The sequence below is a fragment of the Callospermophilus lateralis genome, chromosome 4 (assembly GCF_048772815.1).
Source record: "Callospermophilus lateralis isolate mCalLat2 chromosome 4, mCalLat2.hap1, whole genome shotgun sequence".
Classification (NCBI taxonomy): Eukaryota; Metazoa; Chordata; class Mammalia; order Rodentia; family Sciuridae; genus Callospermophilus; species Callospermophilus lateralis.
The window spans coordinates 109784759-109811189 of record NC_135308.1 but is presented as its reverse complement, the minus strand read 5'-3'; the positions used below and the strand labels follow the sequence as shown (position 1 = coordinate 109811189).

At 43.2% G+C, this 26431-nt stretch overlaps 1 protein-coding gene and 1 pseudogene across 3 annotated transcripts; both read right to left on the bottom strand.

Moving 5' to 3' along the window:
- Positions 1 to 22527, bottom strand: Dgka (diacylglycerol kinase alpha). Of its 3 annotated transcripts, XM_076854650.1 has the most exons (24): positions 22419 to 22527; positions 16774 to 16918; positions 16273 to 16346; positions 15826 to 15958; positions 15511 to 15588; positions 14997 to 15046; positions 14457 to 14531; positions 14151 to 14270; positions 13941 to 14055; positions 12627 to 12715; positions 12373 to 12492; positions 12083 to 12181; positions 11874 to 11957; positions 11546 to 11619; positions 11193 to 11267; positions 9793 to 9878; positions 9612 to 9701; positions 2402 to 2562; positions 2034 to 2098; positions 1698 to 1788; positions 1054 to 1252; positions 824 to 944; positions 592 to 652; positions 1 to 316 (listed from the first exon to the last, which is right to left on the bottom strand). In XM_076854650.1, the coding sequence occupies exons 2-24, from the start codon at positions 16835 to 16837 to the stop codon at positions 224 to 226; spliced, it is 2217 nt and encodes a 738-aa protein (XP_076710765.1). In that variant the 5' UTR covers positions 16838 to 16918; positions 22419 to 22527; the 3' UTR covers positions 1 to 223. The 3 variants fall into 3 exon arrangements, with proteins under 3 accessions (XP_076710765.1, XP_076710764.1, XP_076710766.1); XM_076854649.1 differs by lacking the exons at positions 14151 to 14270; positions 22419 to 22527 and having other exon boundaries at positions 16774 to 16914; XM_076854651.1 differs by lacking the exons at positions 12373 to 12492; positions 12627 to 12715; positions 13941 to 14055; ... (5 more) ...; positions 16273 to 16346; positions 16774 to 16918 and having other exon boundaries at positions 22419 to 22519.
- A 274-nt stretch (positions 22528 to 22801) lies between these two features.
- Positions 22802 to 25860, bottom strand: LOC143398503 (small nuclear ribonucleoprotein G pseudogene; annotated as a pseudogene).
- Between the last annotated feature and the right edge of the window lie 571 nt (positions 25861 to 26431).

The following is a 26431-nucleotide window of genomic DNA, read 5'->3' as shown; positions in this document are numbered from 1 at the left end:
TCCAGTAAAATAAAAGTCACTTTATTTAGAAGAGGCACTTTTAACATATGTGTGGTGTATGTGCATATATGTATGTGGGTGGGGGACAGGTGAATCAGGATAATAAATACTGTGGGGGCAAAGGAATACTCCCCTGAACTAGTAGGAGGATATGGCAGCAATGTACAGAGCCTAGGGGGTGGAATTCAGGGACAGGGAGGTGGACTCAAGGCTAGGTTGGAGGCTAAGTGGGACAAGAAAAGAAGCCAAAGAAATTGGAGGAGCGGGGTGGTGGGCCCATGAGCATGGGCATCTGGTTCTTGTGCGTGATCTTGATCTAGAAGGGAAGGGAAGGGAGCATGTTCAGAGGCTGAATCTGATACCTTGGAGATGGAGCAAAAGGATTTGGGGGAAAGATGTGGCTCTGTTGGTGGGGTTCTGGGGTTCTGGGGAGATCATGGTAGGGAGCCAGTCTGAGAAATCAGAGTTTTAGAGGAAGGGTATCAAGGGGAACTTTGGGTATTGGGAGGAAGTCAAGAAGGTTGCGGGATGGAAATTGAGGATCCATGGAGCCTGAGGATTCTGTTTTTGGCAGGCATAGGCAATACTTACTGTACAGGGTGTCTGTATCCAGGGTTCCCCGTCAATTTGCATGGGGAGGGTTTTTATGGTGCTGTGGGAGATCAAGGAAGATTGGTATAGATTTCTTTCTGACCAAATATCAAGACTCTGGTTCCCCTTGACCCTGAGACCCTTTGTCACTGAGGATGATCTCTAGCCCTTCCCACTATTCCCATGCCCTCTTCCCTTCTTCCCTCAGGCTACTGACTGGAATCTTCCTTACTGAATGGTGATCTCAGAGCACTTGGCCAGCCGATGTCCAGCACTCTTGAGCTTGGTATAGATCTGGCCCATTTCAATTGCACCTTCCAGCCCCACTACTTCCAGTCGTTTGTCACTTGGGTCTGCAGTGAGAAATAGGGAGATAAGTTTTATAGAGGCAGTGTTTTCCCAAAGGGAGTCACACTTTCCCCTTAGTCCTGCCCACTCAACTCCCAAGGGTACTCCTCTCACCTTGTACACAAGTTTTCAGGATATCAGGGTCAGTGATGACTTTAGCTGTTGTGCCCAAGGCCTGGTTGATCTCACAGCTATCCCCATGGGGTCTCTTGATATCACCCCAGAGGTTGGAGCCACCGTGCATGCTAGGTATGTTCAGCACTGCGATGCCTTCTAGGGACATGTTACTCAGATCCAGCGGTTTCCCACAGATCTGAGGGGAGTGGGGCACAACCCCAGTTGGGAAGAGCACAGATTCTCACCTCATGGTATAATCATGGATGTAACTGTTCCCTTGACTATGTAACAAACTAGGAAGGCCAGGATTTGGAGGTTTGCAAGAGATGAAAGAAAAAAGGAACTAGTGCATCTTGAGGACTTAGGAAGTCACGGTTGGAGAGCTGGGAGGTCAAAGAGGTATAAGTTCAAGAATATGGGAAGTAGGGGCTGGGGTTGTAGGTCAGTGGCAGAGGACTTGCCTAGCACATGTGAGGCACTGGGTTTGATCCTTAGCATCACATAAAAAATTTAAAAAATAAAATAAAGGCATTTTAAAAAAGAAGAAGAAGAATACGGGAAATTCCTCGGGTGGCCTGTGCAGGGAAATGCTTGGCTATAAGAAGCAGAAAGGACGTAGAGTAGGGTCTCATCATACATACCTCAACTGTCAAAGACTCCTCCAACTTTTTGCATGTTGAGAAGATGGATTCAGATGTGGCAAATTCGAAGTACCATAGCTTGTTCTTCATTCTGTAACAGCCCCAGCACGAGGCCCAGTAGGAAGGGAACAGGTTATACAGTGGTGGTAGAGGTGGTAAGTAACAGGGAAGAGCATCAATCTCCCAACTCCAAGGGGAACAAGGGTAGCTTTATTTTGCGGAGGTGCGGGGTTTCCTAGAGGTATCACTGCCCATCTAAACATTCTGAGTCAAACTTGGTCACAAAGCCAGTCCCTGACACCATGTATGCCCATGCTCCTCCCCTTTTTCCTTCACCTGCTATTGAACTTCTCAGGATATTTCTCTCGCATGATGTGAAATCGGTGAGCAATAGAAGCATCCTGGAGAGTTAAGGGCATATGATATCAGAAACTGGCCTAATCTCAGAGCATATTCATGTTCATGTTCTCTCTCTGTCTCTCCTTTCCTCCCTCCCTCCCTCCCCCTCTCCTGCCTCTCCAGTCTAGGTACAGCATGTTCCACATGTTCCACATTCTTTATTTGCAACTCACACCACTATACCCCATTTCTAATTTCCCCATATCACTGCTTCTTTAACCTCTCCCTTCCCTTTCTGTCCTCCTCCAGCCTCTGCCTGCTTAACCCCCACTTCCACCCTTCCCTCTGTGCCCCAGTCTACTGACCACACCAATGGAGAAGTAGTTATTGATGATTTGAAAGGGGACTGGATCAGTCTTTTCTTCAGTTTGTTGGGGTATCACTTCCAGGGACCATCGATCTATATATACCACCGTACTCATCTCTAATTCCCTGAGAATCTTTGCCAAATTCTCTCCTTCATACCCTAAAGGTGGAAGAGAAGACAGATTAGCACTGAGCCCTGAGTCTTCCAGAGCCCTCCTCTTATCCCCAGATCTGCAAATCTCCAAGAACCCTCTGCTCTGGTTCTGCAGAATCTCCTAGCCATCAACAGTGAAAGGGTAGGGGGCTGGGAATGTGGCTCAAGCGGTAGCGCGCTCGCCTGGCATGCGTGTGGCCCGGGTTCGAGCCTCAGCACCACATACAAACAAAGATGTTGTGTCCACCGAGAACTAAAAAATAAATATTAAAATATATATATATATATATATATATATATATATATATATATATATCCTCTCTCTCTCTCTCTCTCTCTCAAAAAAAAAAAAAAAACACTGAGAGGGTAGGATGTGCAGCCTCTGTGGACCAAGGTTAAGAGGGGTCAGCCTTGCTGGGAATGGTGGGGTACACCTGTAATCACAGTGGCTTGGGAGGTTGAGGCAGGAGAATCTCAAGTTCAAAGCCAGTCTCAGCAATTTGACGATGCCCTAAGCAACTTAGTGAGACCCTAAAACTTTAAAATTAAAAGGGCTAGGGATGTTGCTCAGTGTTTAAGCACCCCTGGGTTCAATCTCAGGTATAAAACAAACAAAAACAGCTACAAAATTCATCTGGAGAATTGGAGAGAACAGCTAGGAAAATGCTAAAAAAGATGAGTAAAACACGGGGACAGTCTCCCTCACTCCCTCATGCTTTCTTGCTTCATTCCACTAGGAAGAACACAGAATAAAGGAAGTATCTAAACAGTATGATACTGGCACAGTGACTAGAATAAGCAATTTAATGGTAAAGAATAGAGCTGGGAATGGTGATGCACAACTGTAATCCCAGCTATGCAGGAAGTCAAGGCAGGAAGACTGCAAGTTGGAGGGCAACCTCAGCAACTTATTGAGACCCTGTCTCAAAATAAAAGATAAACTGGGAATGTAGCTCATTGGTAGGCTTGCCCAACATGTGCAGGGCCCTGGATTCCATCCCTAGCATCACAAAAATAAATAAATAAATAAATAAATAAATAAATAAATAAATAAACAAGCAAATGAATAAATAAAAATTAAATTAAATAATAAAGATAAAATAAAATAAAAAATAACTGAGGAGGATTTAGCTCAGTGCCCAGGTATTCAATCCTCAGTAAAAATAATTTTTTTTAAAAGGGCTGAGGATGTAGCCCATTGGTAAGAGTAGTTACCTAGCATGTAAGAGGCCCTATTCTTAGAACTTAAAAGAAAAAAAAATAGTTTTCCAAATAGATTTCAACATATTTGAGAATTTAGCATAATACAACATTTCAAATAAATGGAGAAAAATAAATTATTCAGTACATGGTACTAGGTGAAGAAGTCTTTTTTTTTTTTTTTTTTTTGTCCCCAGGGATTGAACCCAGGGGCACTTAACCACTGAGTAACATTCCCAGCTCCCTGCCTTTTTTTTTTTTTTTTGTATTTTATTTAGAGACAGGATCTCACTGAGTTGTTTAGAGCCTCACTAAATTGCTGAAGCTGATTTATTTTATTTTATTTTATTTTAGAAAGAGAGAGAGAGAGAGAATTTTTTAAATATTTTTTATTTTTTAGTTCTCGGTGGACACAACATCTTTGTTTGCATGTGGTGCTGAGGATCGAACCTGGGCCGGGCCGCACGCATGCTAGACAAGCGCACTACCACTTGAGCCACATCCCCAGCCCTGAAGCTGGTTTTGAACTTGTCATCCTCCTGCTACAGCCTCCCAAACTGCTGGGATTACAGGTATGCACCACTGTGCCTGGATAGAAGTCACTTTTTAAACCAATCTGAAGCAAAAAAAGCAAGTATGAAAAACTAAAGCAGTAGGGTTGGGGATACAATTTCATGGTAGAGTACTTGTCTAGCATGTGCAAGTGGCTGGGTTCAATCCCCAGTAAACAAAATAAGCAAAACAAACAAGCAAACAAAAAACAGGATTTGTACTAGAAGAAAAATGAGTGAATTTCTTTTATAATCCTTGGATGAAAAGGTCTTTATAAAGCATAATAGGGCTGGGGTTGTGGCTCAGAGGTAGAGTGCTTACCTAGCATGCGTGAGCCACTAGGTTAGATCCTCAGCACCATATAAAAATAAAATAAAGGTATTGTGTCCACCTACAATTAAAAAATAAATGTTTTTTAAGCATAATACAAACCTAGGTGCCAAAGAAGATGGATAAATGTAATTATATTAAAATTTAAAACTTTTGGCCAGGTGCTGCATGCCTGTAATCCCAGCGGTTCAGGAGACTGAGGCTGGAGGATTACAAGTTCAAAGGTAAGCCTCAGCAACTTGATGAAGTCCTAAGCAACTTAGCAAGACCCTGTCTCAAAATTTAAAAAAAAAAAAAAAATTTTAAAGGGCTAGGGATGTGGCTCAGTGGTTAAGTGTTTCTGGATTTAATTCCTGGTATTAAAAAAAAGTAAACTTTTATATGGTTAAATAAACACACACCTAAAAAAATATAAAAACAAGGCTAAAAGGCACATACATAATAGGATTAACTTTCCCAACATTCAAAAAAATGTTTATAGAACTAGGAGTTTAGCTCAGTGGTAGAGCACTTGCCTAGCATGCCCGAGGCCCTGGGTTTGTTTCCCAGAACCACCCACACCAAAAAAAAAAAAAAAAAAAAAAAAAAAAAAAAAATTACAAATCACTATATTAAATAGAAAAATGGGAAGTAATGCAAATAAGCCTATTACAGAAGAAATACAAATGGCCAATATGCACAAGAAAGATAATATTACTAATAATTCAAAGAAATGTAAAATGATTAGTTAACTTTTTGTTAATCAAATTAACAATTTATAAGAAGATTAAGAAAGCTGTTTATGAGTTTATGAGTAAACTGTCATTCTCATTTGTTGTTAGTTGGAGCATGAAATAATAACTCATAGCCAGGCACAGTGGCATAGCTACTCAGGAGACTAAGGCAGGATGATCACAAGTTTGAGGCCAGCCTTGTCTAGCCTCAGCAACTTAGTGAAACCCTGTCTCAAAATAAAAAATAAAAAAGATTAGGGCTGTAGTCAGTGGTAAAGCATCCCTGAGTTCAATCTTCAGTAACCAATAAATAAAATAATATAGCTCAGTGGTTGAGTATCCTTAGGTTCAATCCCCAGAACTGTAGGAAAATAAAAAACAAAAACACCTCATCTTTGGAAGGCAATTTGGCAATTTTTAATCAAAGCCATTTCAAATTTGATCAAAACAGCTAGGCATGGTAGCACTTTATAATTCCAGCTACTCAGGAGGCTGAGGCAGGAAGATCCTAAGGTTGACCAGCCTGGACCACTTAGGGAGATCCAGTCTCAAAACCAAAAATAAACAGGGCTGTAGGTATAGCTCAGTATGGGAGTCAATCCCAGAACCATGTGCACACCAAAAAAAAAAAAAAAAAAAAAAAAAAAAAAATATATATATATATATATATATATATATATATATATATAAACTGTTTTGACAAAACAATTACTTTTAGGAATTTCTCCTACAGAAATTAATACACATGTACAGAGATGGATCTTTGTTGATGTGCTCTCTGAAATACTGGAAACAATCTAAATGTCCACCAGTAAGGGAAGGCCATATAAATTATGGTAAATTCATGAAATACTGTGCAGATATTGGATATAGAGTGAAATCTATCTATATGTACTAGCATGGAAAGATTTCCAAGATATATTCAATGAAAAAGAAGTACTAAAACAATCTGTCTAGTGTGATTCCATTTATTTGTTAAAACGTCTTATGTGTGGGTACACATACGTGTGTACATATAAAAACACAAAAATTATGTTGGACATGGTGGCACACTCCTGTGTAATCCCAGCTACATGAAGGCTGAGGCAGGAGGATCACTTGGACCCAGGAGTTTTAGGACAGCCTAGGTAATTTAGGGAGATCCATCTCAAATAAATAAAATTTAAAAATAAAAGAACTTTACATGGCAAAAGAGACTGCAGATATGATTAAATTAAGGATCTTGAATGAGAGATTATCCTGGATTATCTGGATGGTCCCAATGTAATCACAGGGGTCCTTAAAAGTGAAAGAGGAAGGCAGGAGTGAAGAGTCATAGAAGAGGTGACAACAGAAGCAGAGATCAGAGTGATAACATTGCTGGTTGGAAGTGGGACCACAGCCAAGGGATGTAGGCAGACATTAGAAACTGGAAAAGGAAAGGTGAATGATTCTTCCCTAGGCTCTCAAGAGAAAAACAGTTCTGCCACTTCCTTGATTTTAGCCCAATGAGTCCTAATGTGGAATTATGACTTTCCAGAACTGTAAGACAATAAATATGCGTTGCTTTAGGCCAGCATTTATGGTAATTTGTAACAGTGAGAAATGGGAAACTAATAAAGACTATTTAATAATTCCTCTTTTTCTGCTCAGCCATTAAATAAGGTGTTTACCAGGATCTTGCTATCCTTATCTCCTTGGGTAATCTCATCTCCTGTTAGGCTATCAACTACCACCACTGGGAATAGATGACTCTCCAAGGTGTATCTCTATCCCTGATTTTTCTTCTAAATTCCTATTAGAAATAGACATCGATTTCTATCTTCCTACCACATCATCTCCATCTGGTTGCTCCAATGACACCTCAGTTCAACATGTCCAAAAGTAAATCTATCTTTCTTAAAATGGTCTTGCTTACATAGTCCCCATCATAACAAATGGCACCCCCATCTGCTCAGCTCAGTCTCTAAACCTAGAAAGTGTTCTATGCTTATCTCTACCTCCTCCTCAGTAATCCAGCAGATATCAAATGCTGTTGCTTCTATCTCATTAACTCCACTGCTGTTCTTTGCCTTTATGTTTATCATCTCTTATCTGAACCATTGTAATAAAGGTAATTTCCTATCCTATCTCTTTCTTCACCTCTTATCCATGCTCCCCAGAGCTCCCACAGTGACACTCCTTTCACTTCCTTCTGTTCAAACCTTATGGTTTTTTTTTAAATGCTAACATATAATTTTCATTTATATTCTTATAGTCATTATTCAGATCAAGTCAGCAGAAAACTGCTTTCAGAGTCTCATTCATAGAACACACAGTGAATACTCAACATATCTAATATCAAAGTGACTAGTACCAAATGAAAAATTTAATTGTTGTGGACTCAAAAACTGGTTAAAAAAAAAAAATTGGTCAAATGGCTGGGCACAGTGGGGCATGCCTGTAATTGCACCTACTCAGGAGGCTGAGGCAGGAGGATTACAACTTTGAGGTCAGCCTCAGGAAGATCCTGTCTCAACATAAAATAAGAAAAGGGTTGGGAATATAGCTCAATAGCAGTGTACTTGCTTAGCATACAAGAAGCCCTGGGCCTCAATTCCTAGTAACACACAAACACACACACACACACATACACACACACACACACACACACACACACACATGTTGTATATCTACATACCTCAATGCCTCAGTGGCTTGAAAGGTAAAACAAATGAATGACTAGCAGAGAACAAGAGGATTGTGGAGAATTGAAGAATATATGCCCCACTTCAGAAACAATCAAGTTCAACTGCCCACTGTGGCATACTCCTGTAATCCCATTGACTGAAATGGCTGAGGCAGGAAAATGGTAAGTTTGAGTACAATCTCAGCAATTTTGTGAAACCCTGCCTCAAAATAAAAAATAAAAAGTTGGGAGTATGGAGCTCAGTGGTAGAATGTCACTGTGTTCAATCTCCAGTACCACCAAAAATAAAAATTAAAAAAATATATTAATTCCAGAAATTCAAAAGGCTAAGGGTTGGGCTGGGGTTGTGGCTCAATGGTAGAGTGCTTGCCTATCACATGTGAGGCCCTGGGTTCAATCCTTAGCACCACATAAAAATGAAATAAAGATATTGTGTCCACCTACAACTAAAAAATAGATATTAAAAAAAAAGAGGCTGAAGGCTGAGGCAAGAGGATCATAAAGTTCAAGGTCAACCTCATCTACTTAGCAAGACTCTCAGCAATTTAGTCAGACTCTGTCTCAAAATAAAAAATAAAATGAATGGGGATGTACCTCAGTGGTAAAGTGCCCCTGGTTCAATTCCCATACCAAAAACAATACAAAACAAAACAAAACAAAAAAAAGAAAGAAAGAAGAAATAATCAAGTTCAAAGAAATTGAAAACACTGCAAAGCAAACTACAAAACAATACAAAATCATTTCTGTAGGCTTTCAGCTTGCCAACTTTGGCAGAGTGTGGATAAAAACTCTTCAGCACAGCATTAATAACTTCCAATAGCTTCCATAATCTGTACCTGCTCAACTGGGTCCTCCCTTTGTCCATCTCCCACCTTGCAGCCTAGGTTCCAATCACAGACACCACCATGTTGTTTGTTGTCTCCTCTGGCCTTTACCACTTTCCCCACCTAGAATTCTTTCACTCTACTTAGCAGACCTTTATTACCTAATCTCCAGTGAGATGTTGAAGCTGAACTCGAACATAACAGCTTCAATACCAAGACACTTCAAACACAATTTTTTTTTCAAACAAAAAACCCTTTTCTTTGAAAGGAATAAGATTAGAAATGGGAGTGCAGTTAGGAGACTACTGCAATAGACTCAGAAAGAAATGATAGTGAATGAATGAATGAATGAATGAATGACCACCTTTTCATCATTTGAATGAATGAATGAATCACGGACAAGCTCCCTTCTAGCTTCATTACTCTTCATCTGGCTTAGCTCTTACATAACCTTCCTCATTCCCACATGGTTCCATCTACCCCCGCTATGATCTTTGATCCTCTGAGCCCTAAGAGTTGTTTAGGAGAGACAGACATTTATTTTTAGGTTTATAGGAAAGAAGACAGTCACCCTTGGTCCTTCTAGGCTCAGAATATGTTCCCTATTTCTTCCAAAACTCTCTTCTTTTAGTTCTTCCACTTTGGTACTCACCCATCTGTGCCTCTTTTCCCCCAATGCTCTTTCTATACCAGATGCCTACATTACTCCCCATGACTTTCCCTTCTTAACCAACTCCCTCCAACCCCTAGCAATTTCCAACCACTTACCTCCTCCCCACCTTAAGCAACGAGCCAGATCATTTCCAGTGCCCAGGGGCAACACAGCAACAGGAGGTACAACAGGTAAGTTGATTTTGTCTGGGGAAGCAGGTGAAGAGATATATGGGGAGAGTTGGTTCTAGAAGACCACTGCCCCCATATTCCTCCTAGAGCTTCTCCTTGCACTGACCAATGGCCTCTAGAATCCAGCCTACTGTGCCATCTCCACCACACACCAAAATACGGCTGTCAGGAACATCTTTGAAGAATCTGAGCCTGAGAAAAAAGGGGAGAGAGAAAAGATGAAGGATAATAGGACTGAGGTTATCAAATTCCTGGACAGCAGATTACTTCTTTTTTTTTAATATATTTTTTTTTTGTTGTAGATGAACACAATACCTTTAGTTTATTTATTTTTGTGTGGTGCTGAGGATCGAACCCAGGGCCCAGCAGATTATTTCTTGTGTCTCATTCATATTACCTTTTTCCCCTTTTTCAAAAGACTTGAGTTTTGGGCTGGGGATGTAGCTCAGTGGTAAAGTATTTCCCTAACATGCCCTGGGTTTTGTCCCACGCACCTTAAAAAATGATTACAATTTTTTTTAATTTGCTTTTTTTGTTGGTACCAGGGATTGAACCTGGGTTGCTAAACCACTGAGTCACATCCTCAGCCCTTTTTTGTGTTTTATTTAGAGACAGTGTCCCTTAAGTGTTGCTTAGGGCCTTGCTAAGTTACTGAGGTTGGTTGGCTTTGAACTCATGATCCTCCCGTCTCAGCCTCCCAGGTTGCTGGAACCACAGCTATGTGCCACCACACCTGGCCATAAATTTATATATATATATATATATATATATATATATATATATATATATATATATATATATACACACACACACACACACACACACACATTTATATATATATATATATATATATATATATATATATATATATATATATTTTTTTTTTTTTTTTTTTCCCCCCTGGTACCGGGGATTGAACTCAGGAGCACTAGATCACTGAGCCACATATCCAGCCATATTTGTATTTTGTTTAGAGACAGGGTCTCACTGAATTGCTTAGCACCTCGCTTTTGCTGGCTTTGAACTCGTGATCCTCCTGCTTCAGCCTCCCTAGTCGCTGAGATTACAGGTGTGCACTACAGCTCTTGACAATAATTTTTAAAATAAATAAGACTTGAATTTCTAGAAAGAGAAAAGGACAATGGAGAAAATTATAGCTACTCCTTAGTGGTTAGGGGAAAAAATGGATCTTCATCCCTTGAAAACAGGACAAAGGGCTAGGGATATAGCTCAGTTGGTACAGTGCTTGACTTGCATGCACAAGGCCCTGGGTTTAATCCCCAGCACCAAAAAAAAAAAAAAAAAAAGAAAGAAAGAAAGAAAGAAAACAGGACAAAGATGGAAAGAGAGCTGAGAGGAGGAGATACCTTAGGGAAAGAAGCATTCGAAATTCTGGTGTCTTGGGTTCCCCTAGACCTCCTCTCTCAATATGCACTGTTTACTGTTTTCTCTCAACATGTATAGACACAAGAAAACACTGTGATATAGCCCCTAGCCTATACTCACCCTTGTTCAGGACCATCCTTTAGGAGGTTGATCACCTGCCGAGGGTTTAGTATATATTGGAACTTCCAAAGGACCCTGTGTGAGTAAAAAAAGGAAAGCTTCATGTTTTCCTCAAGGTGATCCAACTAGATACACATATTCCTTTTCTCCCTCCAAGCTCTGGCCCTCCCTCTCCATCTAGAAAGACCCAATGTCTTTTTTTTTTTAATATTTATTTTTTTAGTTTTAAGTGGACACAATACCTTTATTTATATTTATGTGGTGCTGAGGATTGAACCCAGTGCCTCACGCATGCTAGGCGAGCCCTCTACCAATGAGCCACAACCCCAGCCCCCCAATTTCTTTTTCCTCACCTCAGTCCCTGCTTTCCACCACTCTTGGGATTGACAAAGACTAGAAGTGGGTGGGTGTTAGAAACAGGGTTGATCTGCAGTTGGGGAATAAAATAAGAATAAAGAAAGCAGGATTTTGTCAGTGTTAAAGTGGATCCTGGAGACAGGGGCAGAGGACTGGCATTTCCCAAATGCTTTCCCCCTCCTTCATGTTCTCCTCTCCTCTCCTACCGATGGAGCCTCTAGAAATCAGGCAGCACTTCCCAAAGATTTCCCACTTCAGTCCCTCCCATGTCAGCTCCAGCCAAAAACTGACCCCACCATGAAGCCCAAGACCTCAGCCCTGTACCCGAAGAGCTTCAGAGATGCACAAATTTGAGTCATCCATGGTCTTTTGGCTTGTTTTGCTGTGTTTGCGTTCCTGTTCAGATGCCTGGGAGGGGAGCAAAGCAGAGGGAAGGAGAGCTGGATTGTGTATAAATCCCTAAACAGATGGGCCTGACTCGAATCCTAGAAGTATAGGGTCTCCTGTTCTAAATGGCATTTTATGTGTCTCACCAGGACGCTGGGATAGATGGAAGATGGAGGCAGGATGTGATCCCGGAGCAGCCCACAGTCACACTCAGAGCCCACGGCTTGCAGGCAGTCATCATGAATCTGAAAGACAAGATGGGCATACAGGATCATGCAAGGGACTCTACCACCTTTCACTTGGGTCTGGATTGGAAAGAGAGCCCTTGGGAGCGAGGACAACTACAGCTGTAAAGAAGGTGGGATTGAGGAGGCCTGTGGAGAGGGCCCCTTGAGGAGAGACCAGAAGGCATAGACTGGAGGGAGAGCTCTCACACCTCTAGGTGGCACCATACGCAATGCAGCCCGGTTAGACTGTGGTAGGTCCGGATCTTTTTCTGACAGCGGTCACAGCGCCCGGACTCACAGCCTCCTCGCACCCACACGTGTGATTGGACCTTAGGGAGAAAGACAGTTCCTAGTCTGCAGAGACTGGGGGAGGGAGAGGCTGAGGGGAGCAACAAACTAAGGACCGGGGCCAAGATGGGGGTGGCAATGTGGGGAGTGGGAGAAGCTTCCAGGGATCACTCACACCAATGTCTTTCCGAGACTTGGCATAGGTGCTGACTTCACAAGGCAGGGCCTTCATGGCACACTGGTCGTGAACAGTGTACTTACAGACTGGGGGAAAGGGAAAAAGGTCAGAGCCTTAGCTGCAGTCCTTTCCCACATCTGTTCCTTACTTGGGAGAAAGGATCACCCTCTAGAACAAGACATCAAATTCCTTGCTTTCAAAGGTGTAGCAGATAATTAATTTTTTTGCGGGGGGGGGGGGGATTCACCTCCAAAAACTGTGACTTCTTCTCACTCCTCCTCCTAAAAAAGCAACTACCACCCTAAGCCTGTCTCCACACCATCCATGGGCCAGCTGGAATTAGGCTGGATGATCTAAGGGAGGCCCAGAAATAACATTATCAATAATAACTAATATTTATTTACTTATTGGTATTATGGATTAAGCCCAGGGGAGGTCTACACCTACCTACATCCCCAAACCTTTTTTAAATTTTGTTTTGAGACAGGATCTCACTAAATTGCTTGGATGGCCTTGAATTTGCAGTTCTACTGCCTCAGCATCCCTGGTTGCTGGGATTACAGGCATGTGTACTAAACCCAGCCAATAGCTACTTTTTGTATGTGTGGTGGGGGAGGGTGTCATGGATTGAACCCAAAGGGGCTTAATCACTGAGCCACATCCAAAACCTGTTCTTGCTAAGTTGCTTAGAGTCTCACTAAATTGCTGAGGCTGGCTTTGAACACGTTATCCTCCTGCTTCGACCTTCTGAGCCATTGGAATTACAGGCATTCACCACTGTGCCTGGCTAACTACTTTTTATTGCATTTTATAGTATGTGATTACAATGTGTGAAGCACTTTTCTTTTTTTTCTTTTTTTGCAGTACTGGGGATTGAACTCAGGAGTACTCTACCACTGAGCTACATCCCAGCCCTTTTTATTTTTTATTTTAAGATAGGGTCTTGCTAAATTGCTGAAGCTGCCCTTGAAATTGTGATCCTCTTGCTTCAGCCTATTGAATAACTGGGATTACAGGTGTACACCACCATGCTTGGCTGTGAAGCACATTTTTTTTTTTTTTTTTGGTATCAAACTATTTAATGCTCACAATGACTTCATTTTCAGGAAACTAAAGCTTAAAAAAGATGCATGAGACAGTGGGTTTGATCCCCAGCACTACAAAACAACAAGTTATGTGGCTTTCCCAAGATCACATAACTAGTTAGTAGCACAACCTAGTATTCAAACCCATGTCTTAATTCAGAGTGTCATGCTCCTGCAGATAATTGGGCTCCCATCTTCTCCCACACTCCCAGGTCCCATTACTTACGGTTACAGCTCAGCCCCTGTTTGCCAAGACCAATGCTCAACTCGCACAGGTTGCAGTAGACTGGTCTGGGAAATCTCTTGGGTCTCCACATGTGCTGCCCATCATCCTTCAGAGTCTGGGAGGGCACAGAGGATGCTAAGGAGTGTCTAAGCCCTTAGCAGGCTAATCTCTGACAAGTAGAAGCCATCCTAACAAGCTTCTTCTACTCACCATCTCCAGCCCCAGCAGTACTAGCAGCGGCACTGTAGTGGCCCCAGCTCGGACCCACTCAGCTAGGGAGACAGAGCCACTGCCATCATAGTCAATCTCTTTCATCATCTCCTGAAAAATCTGAACAGAGTGGGAAGGGACTTGGGTAGATATGCCCCTCAGAGACCTCTCCACTGTCTCCTGGGATACCCAGCACAACCCTCCTAGCTGAGGGAACAAGGTGGCCTATCAGAGACAGGGTAAGGCAGACGTAGGATCACCAAAGAAGAAGGCATAATAAAGAACAGGGAGGAAGAACTGCCTTACCGGCCTCAGCTCTGACACATCCCAATCCAGATATTCAGCCACTCGTGTCATCTGGAGTATGATTCTTTCCACTTCCTGGGGCAAAGAGGAAAAGAGCCACAGCCATACCCCCATTGCTACTTCCACACTAAACTCTTCTCCAGAAACCAGGGTTTCTGAGCTCCATTCCCAGACCTCTCTCTCATTCTTAGGTGCTTCTACCAAGTAAATAAATGTGTTTGTATATTTGCAAGTCAGCTTCCAGTTCATGTCTCCAGGCTTCTCTTTTAGGGGTCAAGAGCTTAGGACCTACTCCTAAATTTAGTCCCTAGAGGATTCAATGTCTTCTAGCCTTCTCTCTCTCTCTCTCTCTCTTTTTTTTTTTTTTTTTTTTTTTTTTTTCAGTGCTGAGGATTGAACCCAGGACCTAGAATGTACTAGGCAAGTACTCTACCACTGAGCTATATTCTCAGCCCCTTCTCTGCTTTTTACCCTGGGGCAGGAAAGCACAGACAAGTGGAAGCACACTCCCTTGCCCAACATACAGGTCCCACAACTCACTGAGCTGTCCAGGATCCCATTTCCGTCCGTGTCATACAGCTTGAAGGTGACTGTGGGGTGTTTTAGGGAGGCTGGAGTCAGTTTGTGAGAGATAACTAAATAATCACACCAGAATACAGGGGAAACAGAGATAGGGGAAAAAAAAAAAACTTTGGGGTGAAGAGCCTAGGACTTAGGGTGGAACTGAAAAAGGAGACAAAAAGGGAAGGAAAGCAGGCATGGATGCCACCCTCAGTGAATTAGATAGGGGAGATAACACACATTCCCATATCCCGAGAACATCCCAGACTGCCTACATAAGAATGTACAAGATGTGGGAATTCGAGTGACTATGAGGGATGTTATAAGTAGTCTGGAAGAACAGAGGAAATGGGCCCAATCTCTGGCCCCACCTTTGTCTGGCCCTGTCAGCCTTTAGGAATCCTGAAAGAATGAGGGAAGGGAGGCTAGGGAATGAATATCTCCCTTTTCCCTCACCTTTCCTCCCCTCTCCCAGTCCAGAATAGCAACTCACATTCTAGCTTATCTTCTGGCCGGCCACCCTCCAGAAGGGAAAAGTAACAGGAGACATCACTGAGACATACCACATTTGCTACAAAAAAGTACAGCAGATCTGAGGTCAGGGCCCCTCCACTTTGGTTCTCTTCTCCTTTATTTATTACAACTTTTCCCCTTGAACTTTCCTCCAGCTAACTCCTAGTCCAGCCTTACTACCCTCCACCGCTCTCTCCTGACCCACTCAACATGTGACTCAATTCAACCTCATCCTCAAACGCACTAATTTTACTTTTCTTCCACAGGCCCAGCCCAGTCCTACCATGAAACATACCTTTCCTTACATTCTCTTTTAAGCAGTGATCAGTGTGGAAGGAATGAAACAGTGCCAGGCTTAGGTGATGGGGAACATTATCCACTTCCAAATAGATTTTCAGGAATTGCTCAAATCCCTCATAGCCAATGGCCTGTGATGGAAGTGAGCATTACTCTGGGAGTTTGCAGGGTAGGAGTTGGGGACTGAAAAACTAGGAATAGTGGGCCCAGATACAGTAAGTGCAAAGCTGAGAAGCATTTGAAACATTAATATGCTTCTTGGCAAGCCAAATCCAAAGGATCTCTTATTTCGTCTTAAAGCAAAAGCTGCAATGACAATGGACAATGGGGCATTTAGAAGCGAGCTGACAAGAATAATCCCTGAAGTGGGGATTCCAATGGAGTGGCAAAAAAAAAAAAAAAAAAAAAAGTTGATTAAGGAGCAGAATTTCCAGCTGCCACTCACATCTCCTTGGAGATATTTGGCCATCTTCTCGTTCTCGAAGAGTTTTAGGACATCACTGACCTTTTGGTTGGAGTCTAGGTGTGAAGAGAGTAAGAAAAGAATATTAGTCCATCTTGGCATCTTGGCTCTTCTGGCCTTCTGCCAGAGTCCCACTCAGACATCCAATGGGGAAAAAAAAAAGATTTGAATGAGATGAAGGAAGAATTCCAAGGAGAAACACAGAAATACAAAGGGAAAAACATTTCAGATCCTCTAACATGGTACCACTCTTTTCTCTTCTGGGGCTTGCAGAAAGCAGTCAAAGTATACAGAAGGTAGGTAGAGAGCTGAGACCCCAGGCATCTCCCTATCTGTTTTTCTCCCTTACACAGTCATGGGTCCATCTGACAGACTGGCTTAAAGCCACTGGGGAAACTGGGGCATGATGGGGAAAATATAATAGGAAGAAAGAGGGATTCTTTGGGTAGTCTCCAAAACTGAAGAGCTGGGAGGAAGGCTCACATTCCATGTATTTTTGCAGCTGGGCAAAGTCTTCAGGGCTTAATAGTCCCCTTTCCTTGGCCATCTTTCTGTTTTTCTGAATGATGGCCAGAAAGATAGCTTCGTAGTAGTACTTCTTGCGGTTTGTCCTCTTCAGAGGGTAGGCCTGAAGGAAGATGACAAGAGCTACATGGAGAAGAGCCAGCTGTCTGGATTTCTTTGTTTCTGTCTGATCCATTCAGTCTTTACTCCCACTGTGATTTCTGTGCTTTCCTTCTCTGTGTCCCTCCCTAAACCTCCCCCTCTCTATTTTCCCTTACAGAGCCTGTCCTCTATCTCTGTTTCTCTGACTCATTTCTTAACTTTCTCTCCTTCATTTCTGGATCTTTTTCCCACTCTGACTTCTCCCCAAATCCATCTTGATTCACCTGACCCTCATCACTTCCCCACCTTCCACCCCTCCTTTCCAAGTCTATATATGTTTATATGAATATATCTCTGGCCTGTTTCTGCGTCTCAAGCCACCCCCAGTCTCTGCAGTCTCTTCATAGCCCGACTTCTCTCCCATCTCAGGTCTGCAGTCCCCGCCAGCCCTCTGGATGGTTCTTACTAAGCTAGCACGCCTTCCAGGCCAGGACCCCATCTTGCTCCGCCTCTAGCCGGGGTCCCCAGGGCGCTCAGCTACCCACTTCCCCAGCCACCCACGCCCCGCAACGACCTCTAGCGCTTCTGACGCGCGACACAGAACCAGCGCAGGCTCTAGCTGGGTCCCTAGCTCTGGCCCCGCCTCGCCGTGGAGCTCCACTGGGAAAGGGTGGGGACCCAGGCGCGCGGGATTGGGAGGAGGTAGTGGTAGAATGCTCTGTGCACCAGCCTCATTTCCCAGGCGCCGCACCGTGGAGCTGCGTGCTGGAGTCTTGGATGCCAGGGTCTTCCTTTCACCCTCCTAGGTTTAAGGAACCTAGGAGGAACCCTAGGTTTAGGGAACCCCAACTTTCTGCTATTGGACCCAGGAAACAAGGAGGAGCTCTCACATGGATATTGCTGATCCTCACACCCCATCCCCATCCCCCCAAACAGGGACCAAGTTGCAGAAGGCGACTTGCCTTGATGGTTCAATAACAGCAATAACAATAATTACAGGTTACAACTGAACATGGTGGTGCACGCCTGTAATCCCAGCGCCTTGGGGGTGGGGGCTGTTTAAGGCTGGAGGATCGCTGAAGCGGGAGGGTCAGGAGTTCAAAGTCAGCCTCAGCAATTTAGCGAGGCCCTAAGTAATTTATCGAGATGCTGTCTCAAAATAAAAAATAAAAATAAAAAAAAAAGTCTGGGGATATGGCTCAGTTGTTAAGCGCCCCAGGGTTCAAGCCCCAGTACCAAGAAGAAAACAAAAATTACGTAATTACATGTTACAATAGTAAATAGTACAGCACGATTTTAGAGTCAAACAGAACTAAAAGTCAGTTCTACTTGGTTCCAATTCTTAGCTCTGATAGCTCTGTGTGTCTTGGGCAAGTTAAATCTGTAAAGTGGGGAGAATGATACCTAGCTTTCACAATTATATTAAATAATATAATATATGAAAAATGCCTAGTATAATGCCTTGCATACAGGAAACCTATAAAAATGGTAGTTATTATATTAAAAGTTAAGTTTTTATTATTTATTTTGGATATTGGGGATTGGAACTCGAGGCACTTTACCTCTGAGCTATGTCTCCAGCCCTTTTTACTTTTTATTTTGAGACAGGTTCTCACTAAGTTGCTTAAGACCTCACTTAAGTTGCTGAGGCTGATCTCAAACTTGCAATCCTCCTGTCTCATCCTCCAGAGTCACTGGGATTATAGTTGTGCAGCACTGCATCCTCCTCCCCACACCTGGCAAAGCCAACTTCTTGCCTCAACTGAATATCAGCTCCTCCAAGAGAGCTTCCTTGACTGATCCATCTTAAAATGGTATTTCTTCTTTGTTTCCTTCATAGAATTTATCACAAGTAGAAATTATCTTCCCTAATTATTTGTTTCTTTGTGCGTGCGTCCCAGGCAGTGGGGGAAGGGGAGTAACTGGGATTGAATCCAGGATAATTCTGCTTCTGAGTTACATCTACAACCCTTACTTTTATTTTATTTTTTGTGGTGATGAGGATTGTGGTGCATGCTAGGCAAGCACCCCACCACTAAGCTACATCCCCAGTCCTTATTTTTATTTTATTTTGAGACAGGGCTTCACTAAATTGCCCAGGCTGGCCTCAAACTTGTGATCCTCCTACCTTGGCATCCAAAGTAACTGGAAATTTGATTTTTATTTACTGTTCTCTTCTATCAAATGTGAGTTCCATGGCTGAGTCTGGAGCTCAGTGGTAGAGTGCTTGCCTAGCATGTGTTAGGCACTGGGTTCGATCCTTAGCATCACATACAAATAAATGTAATAAAATAATTATTTTAAAAAATGTGAGTTCCATAAGGTCAGGAACTTGTCAGTCTTGTTTGCCAATATAGTCCAAGTACCTAAAAGAACGCCCAGCATATAGTGAGTGCTCAATATAGGTTATACGAATGATTGAATAAAGTAGGGGAGTCTTATTTTGGAACTGTTAATCAGTATGATTAAATGGATAGCAGAGTGTCTACTTAACAGTAAGGAAAGGATGAGATAATTTGGAACACATACAGTAGGTGGTAAATCAATAGTTGGTAAAAGAGTAAATGATTCTATAAAGCATTTATTGAGTTACTTCATCAAACATTTTGACCTCCATTTACTCCTTTGGGGCTTATGAGGTCAGGCAAAGCAGGGAGGCCTTTAGGGCCTACAATAGTTCAGCCCCCTTCCTTTCTGATGGCGCAAGAACCTTCTGTGCAACTTCTGCCCTTGGGACATCTCTGCTGTCCACCTCTATGCAGTACAACATTCCTGTTCCAGGGCTTTCTGGGAACACTTGGAAGAGGGTCCTGGGACACTGACATCCTGGAGAAAAGACTACCCATTTGGCCTTTACCAATTACTATAATTCAACTTCTGCTGCCAACAGATCTAATGAATATATAACAGTCTTAGTATCAATAGGGCCTGCATTGCTTAATTAGCCTTTCTGATTAACCCCTTGGGGATTCTTACATTACTCCAAAGTTCTGGAAAAATAGAATCTGAGGGAGAAAATGACAGCGCAAGGGAAAATAAAAGAGAGGGTAAGACCCTTTTCCTTGTCTCTCTTTTCACAATGACTCAACTTATTTTTGCCTCTTCCTAGCTCTCCAGGCCTTAAACCTGGAGAAGTAATATGTAGTAATTACTATATATTAGTAACCACTAGTTACTAGTTAACTAAGAAAATGAACTTTGGGATAGGTTTGTGATATAAGCCTGTAATCCCAGCACTTTGGGAAACCAAGGCACAAGAATCCCAAGTTTGAGGCCAGCCTGGGCAACTTAGTGAAACCTGTCTCAAAAATTTAAAAAGGGCTGGGAATGTAGCTCAGTAGTAGAGCACTTGCCTAACATAGCAAGGGTCTGAATTCAATCCCTCCTACCACAAAGGTGGCAGGGATGGACTTTCAAATTAGGCATAGGTTAAAATCCTAGCTTGTGGATGAGTCATTTCATTTCCTTGAATCTCAGTGTTGTATATGTATGCATAAGTGCCTCATGAATGCTGAGTAAGCATACTGCCACTGAGCTATGCCTCCAGCTCAACCTCAGTTTTCATCAGTAAAATGGGTACCTAGAGAAATCTGTCACAGAGTGGAGATTAAATAAGATTGTACAAGCAATGTATATAACAAACTGTGTGTCACAAAGAATTCAATAAACATTAGCTATTATTCTACCTAGAGAAGGATATGTGGACATTTTGAAAAATTATGCCACTGAACCAGAAAGGCCCAAGTTCTAGGGACTTCAAGCAGCAGTGAAGCTCGGGTGTATACCTTCCACTCCTTTTTATATATCAGGTACAGACATATAGTGATGTCAGAATCCTATACTTTGCTCTGGAATTTTTAGAAACTACACTGTTAAGAGTCCAAGGACATCCCTGGGTTGAGCTCTTGGACATAAGGACTCCTGGATCTGTTCAATCTTCTTTTTGACTTCTTTTGTTGAAAGTTTGGATGCCTCTGGGGGTGAAGGACAGCAAGCTGCAGGATCCTGGGCCCTTAAAGATCTGGAACAAGTTCAATTTTGTCCTCTAGCTCCATCCCAACCCTGAGGCTATAACCTGGGCTAGTCCAGGCGAATGCCAGGGCTAGAAGGGTGGGGTCTGCTGCCTGCCTGCCAGTTATTTGTGACTCACTCTACCCTTCTCTCTTCTGGTTTCCCTACCCACCTCTTCCAACTTGGGGCAAAAGGACTATGTTGATTTAAAGGTGAAGAATGCTACAACATCTTCAGCCAGGAGTTGCCAATTCTCATATTTTACAAAGGAGGAAACTGAACAACAGGGCTCAGTGGCACATGCCTTTATATCCAAGTTCTCAGGAGGCTGGCCAGGAGGATCCAGAACTCAAGCCCAACCTGGGCAACATACTGAAACACCCTCTACCCCATCTCCAACAAACAAACAATCAAAGAAGAGAATGGAGGAAAGTAAGACTTAGAGAAAATGACTGTCAGAGTCTTAGACTCTAGATGTGTTGTCCTTACTCCATCCCACTAAATCTTAGTATCTCTCATTCCCTAGATCTAATTTTAAACATCAAACACTAAAATTGGTGTTAACCAAGAGATAAATATTATTGCTAAAGCCAGTGCTAACATTTAAAGTTTCACATTCCAGGTCATAAGCTGATCATTACTCAAGAATTAGCTATGTCCCCAGGACATTCAGGCTGTCTCAGCAAGAATTCCCCAAGGGGCAGGCACTCCTAGTTTGAGGACTCAGGCCTGATTACCTGGGCCTCTGAATCCCTTAACTCTATCAGGGACTGTATCCTCTTCCTCTCCCAAGACTGATAAAAGGTCTATTATTCCCCATCCATTCCTGCTTCTGTAAGTCAGTGGTCCCCGAGAGAGAATTATTTGGCCTGAAGCCTCAAAATTCATTAAACCTCCACAAACATCGCAGAGGATAGTGTTGTCTGGTTAAGGGGGTGGTACATGTGGAGGGTATCATTGCGTAGTACTGGAGGAAGTTACGATATTGGCATGGTTGTGGGGATGTGGCCATGCATGTTTTGAGGCTGAAGAGATGTCTAACACTATTTGCATTTCTTCCGCGAGAAGACTCATTTCTTTTACTTGAAGCTGAAAAGTGGGATTCAGAATCAGGGATTTTTAGAAACTAGCTGGTGACAGGTGTGTAAAGGATGAGGATAGGAAGTTGGGGACCAGGAGGACAAATAAGAACCCTTCTCCACCTGTGCGGCACTGTGGAGATTCCAAAAGGGACTTCCTTGGGAGTCGGATTCTCAAGAAGCAGAGCTTCATCATCCTTGCGAGTGACCAGGAAGGATGGAAAAAAATGTCTGTGGAGAGGCTGCCTACGCGGTTCTGGCCCAACCCTCCCCCTGCCCGCGGCGTCCCAGCGCAAACCCTTCTAGCCACCCACTCCAGCTGTTACGCTTCCTCCTTCGCTGCCTCGCAGCCCCAACCCAGCCCGCGAGGCGACCCCTTTGGAGGCCGGCCTCCTACTCTGGTGGGAGAGCGTGGAAGGGCGGGGTCTCTACCTTGCCCGAGGAGGGCGAGCGGTCGGAGCTGAAGCGCGGGCGCTGGCGCTGGAGGAGCTTGGAGCTGGAGCTGGGCTGGAGGGGACGGGCCAGGCAGACGCAGCGGCCTCGGGGCCGCCCCAACTCCTGACGACACAGCTGCCCGCCCCCCACCCAGCCTGCTTGTCTGCCGCTCCCGCGCCCCCAATACCGGGAACTTCGAGACCAGAGAGGCCTGTTTCCAGATTTCCAGTTCAACATAAACTGCTCCCTGTCCCCCGAATGTCTCCAGGGCTCTGTTCTGTACCACTTTCTCATTTTCTGCGCTCCATCTAGTCTTCTAGTGCCTGGGGTAGCTCTACTTCCATATCCCCTTCTTTCTAATCACGGCCTCTCCCCTCATCCTAAACCTGGGAAGTCAAGAGCAGAGGCAGGCAGATGAGAAGAACAGCTTCACAGCTGTCCAACCATCCATCAGTTCCCCTATCCTAATTGCTGCCACCCTGGGCTTCCCTGTTCAACTCCTTTCCATCCACCATGACTTCTCACCCAGGAGATCCCACAAGGGCAGGGCAAGGTTCCACATTCCACTTCCTGAGATCCAGTCGCCTCCCTTCTTGCATGGCTTGCTTGACACTTCTTGAGACAATCTGTCAGCCTTTCAGACTTATTCCTCCAGTCTACGGACACTTCCACGCAAAACTCATATCCTCTCCCTAATTCTAGGGTGCAAAGAGCTCTCTGGTCTGTGTGCACCATTCCTCTATGCCCTAACCCTCCCATTTTACCTACTGACCTCAGCAAGTGATGAAGAAGGCCCTAGTCAAAAGTAGGAGCTAAAAGGAGATCCTTTCAGTTTCTCTTGCCTGGAATCTGTTCAGGAGCTGTCAAGGCTCTTGGGGCAGCATGGATGGTCCTCAGGCTGGTAGAGCAAGGGAGAGAGACACAGCCTAGGGACTTACTGTTAAGACCTGGGAACCCAGGCATCCTGCTCCCTAGCCCCGCCCCAACCCCTAACTCCCTCCTACCCTTCCTTTGAAGTAGGGCAGAATGACAAAGCCTTGAGTTACTGGAATAGTCCCTCTTACCTTTGAGGTGGAAGGAGGGGGAGGAGAGACCTCTGACTGGGAGTGTGTATGTGTATGTGTGTGTACACACATATATCACATACACAAAATATATACTTATGCTTGGTAGGGGTCACAGAGGAAAAGAAATGAATGAATGCATGAGGCCCTCTAGTGGAAACAGAGGGAGGCAAATAATTCCCAATTGTCTCAAGACAAGCTAGTTGAAGAAACTGCTCCACTTTTTCCAGAAATATGGCTGCTGAGTAGTAAGGTTTGAGAAAATTATTATATCTAAACTGGAGATCTCTAGCACAGATTAGAGGAGGGGCTGTCTCTGCAACTGTGTCCTCTCCAGGTTTTATCCTCAGTTTTTTTTTTTTTTGGTACCAGAGATTGAGGAGCACTTAACCACTGAGCCATATCCCTAGCCCTTTTTGAGACAGAGCCTCACTAAGTTGCTGAGGCTGGCCTCAAACTTGCTATCCTCCTGCCTCAGCCTCTAGAATCACTGAGATTACAGGCATGTGCTCATCCTTCACTTGGAAAAGTATTTGCTTCATTGTTAGCAAAGGTTCTTTTTTTAAAAACTTTTTTTAGTTGTTGATAGACTTTTATTTTATCTATTTATATGCGGTTTGAGAATTGAACCAGTACCTCACACATGCCAGGCAAGTGTGCTACCACTGAGTCACAGCCAGAGCCCCAGCAAAGCTTCGTTTTTGTGACCTCCTTAGTCATGGCCAACAAATACTTTTGAAGGCCAACTATATATCAGGTTCTGTACTTAGTTCTGCAAGATAGGCAAAAACAGCCCAGTTTAGGGACTGTAGAAAAGAGTGTAAATATTATAAAGCTTCTCTGCTCTGAGTATACAAGTAAGAATAGGTCCATAACCCCTCTTCCGGTCTTTACATAAAGTTAAAGACACGCCTTTGAAGACTTTTTTTTTTTTTTTTTTTAACTTCAATGGGTGTTATTTGTTTAGTAAGGAATAAGATGAAATCAATCTTACTCTAGCCTTCTTTGTATCTTGTTTGGATCTGTGCTCCATCATACCCCAAGTTAGTAATTGAAGGGGGGAAGAAAGGCAAAGAAACATCTAAAGAGGAGGCATCTAATGCCTACAGTTCCAGGTGCTCATTTCTGTAGTCAACCACATCATAAAAGTCAGAAAGAAAGAAACCGCAATGAACAAAGGGAAAGGAAAAAACAACAGCCTGTTCTCCCCAGCCTCTTTTTACCCCCTTCCTCCTCAGGGTGGGGGGTCACATCCGGGGCCCAGGGCTGGGTACTAGGCTGGTCTACTAAGCAGACAGTTGAGTTTCACTTCCTGTCACCCAGAACTGGGGCAGGAGGTTTTGGGGCACAGTGGGGGATTAGGGTTAGGTAATGAGCAGTGCCCACTTTAGGATTCCCCTTGCAGAACAGGCCCAAAGAAGCCACAAAGACCATTCCTTAGATACTGATGTAGTCCACTAATTTTTAGAGTCTTCCTATCATACTCACCTCTTATTAGTTACAACGCTAAGGACAGGATGATGGATGGGGCAGGGCTGAAGCACAACAGAGTCTGTCTTAGACTCTTGCTTTAGCCTCCCTAGTAGCTGGGACTAAGTGTGTGTATTGCCCTTCCCATCTGTATGTAATTAGGTTTATTTTTTTGTTCTAAGGATTGAACCCAGGGCATTTAACCACTTAGTCACATCCCCAGCACCAACTCCCCCTTTTAAATTATATTTATTTATTTATTTTTAGGTATAGGTGGACACGATGTCTTTATTTTACTTTATGTGGTGCTGAGGATCGAACCCAGTGCCTCACACATGCTAGGCGTGCATTCTACCTCTGAGCCGCAATCCCAGCCCACCCAGCCCCCTTTTTATAAAATATTTTATTTAGAGATGGGGTCTCCGAGTTGCTTAGGGCCTTGCTAAGTTGCTGAGGCTGTTTTTGAACTTGTGATCCTCCTGCCTCAGACTTGCCACTGGGATTACAGGCATGCACCACCACATGCATGGTTTATAGTTTTTTTTTTTTTTTTTTTTTTAACTATTAAAAAGTTTATTTAACAAAAAGTTTAATATGAAAATGTACATGACCTGATTTTTAGGTCATAGTTAGTCCCTTTGGAGAAGGGTGATGGATTTCTCTGCTGAATAGTCATTATTTGTACCTGTTCCAAAACTTCTAACATGATGATACTATTTCCTTGTATTACCACCATTCCACTATTGTTCTGTTGCCCATTAGTTTCGATATCCACACATTCATCTATCACAAGATTCTTAAAGGCGTCAGATTCCCCATAATATTCCTTGGACATGTCTGGCACCATTTAATTTCAATGATAACTTCTTGACCATAAATTTTTTCAGCCCAAGAGAGTGAGCTTGGTTTATGTTGTGTACTGAGCAGGCTCAGAGATGCTTTTTTTTTTTTTTTAATAGTTGTAGGTGGACACAATACCTTTATTTATTTATTTATTTATTTATTTTTATGTGGTGCTGAGGATGGAACCCAGTGCCTCTCACGTGCTAGGTAAGTGCTCTACCACTGAGCCACAACTCCAGCCCAGAGATGTAAATAGTTTTTAAATAAATCTTTTTGAGACCTGGTGAGTTGGGTCCCAGGTAGAAGTCAAGGAGATGGGAGAACGGAAAGAAAGCACAGGTGTGGCCCTGAAAAAAACTTCTGAGGTTTAATTTGCTTGGCTAAGGTCCTATTCAGCCAATTGCTGTTTTTATTTTTGTTTTGTTCTTTTAACTAAGGCATGCTGCCTAGTATTAGAGGTGGTCACTAATATTCACAGAGGTACTATGGGCATTAAAATAAGGGTTACAGAGGAAGGTAAAGGGGTTGCTGAAGAAAAATAAATAAGGGGATGGAGGAGCACAGAGTCCGGATACCTGAGGAGAGGAAGCTGTGACTCGCCCCTCCCAGGCCGAAAGAGAAACTAGTTTAACA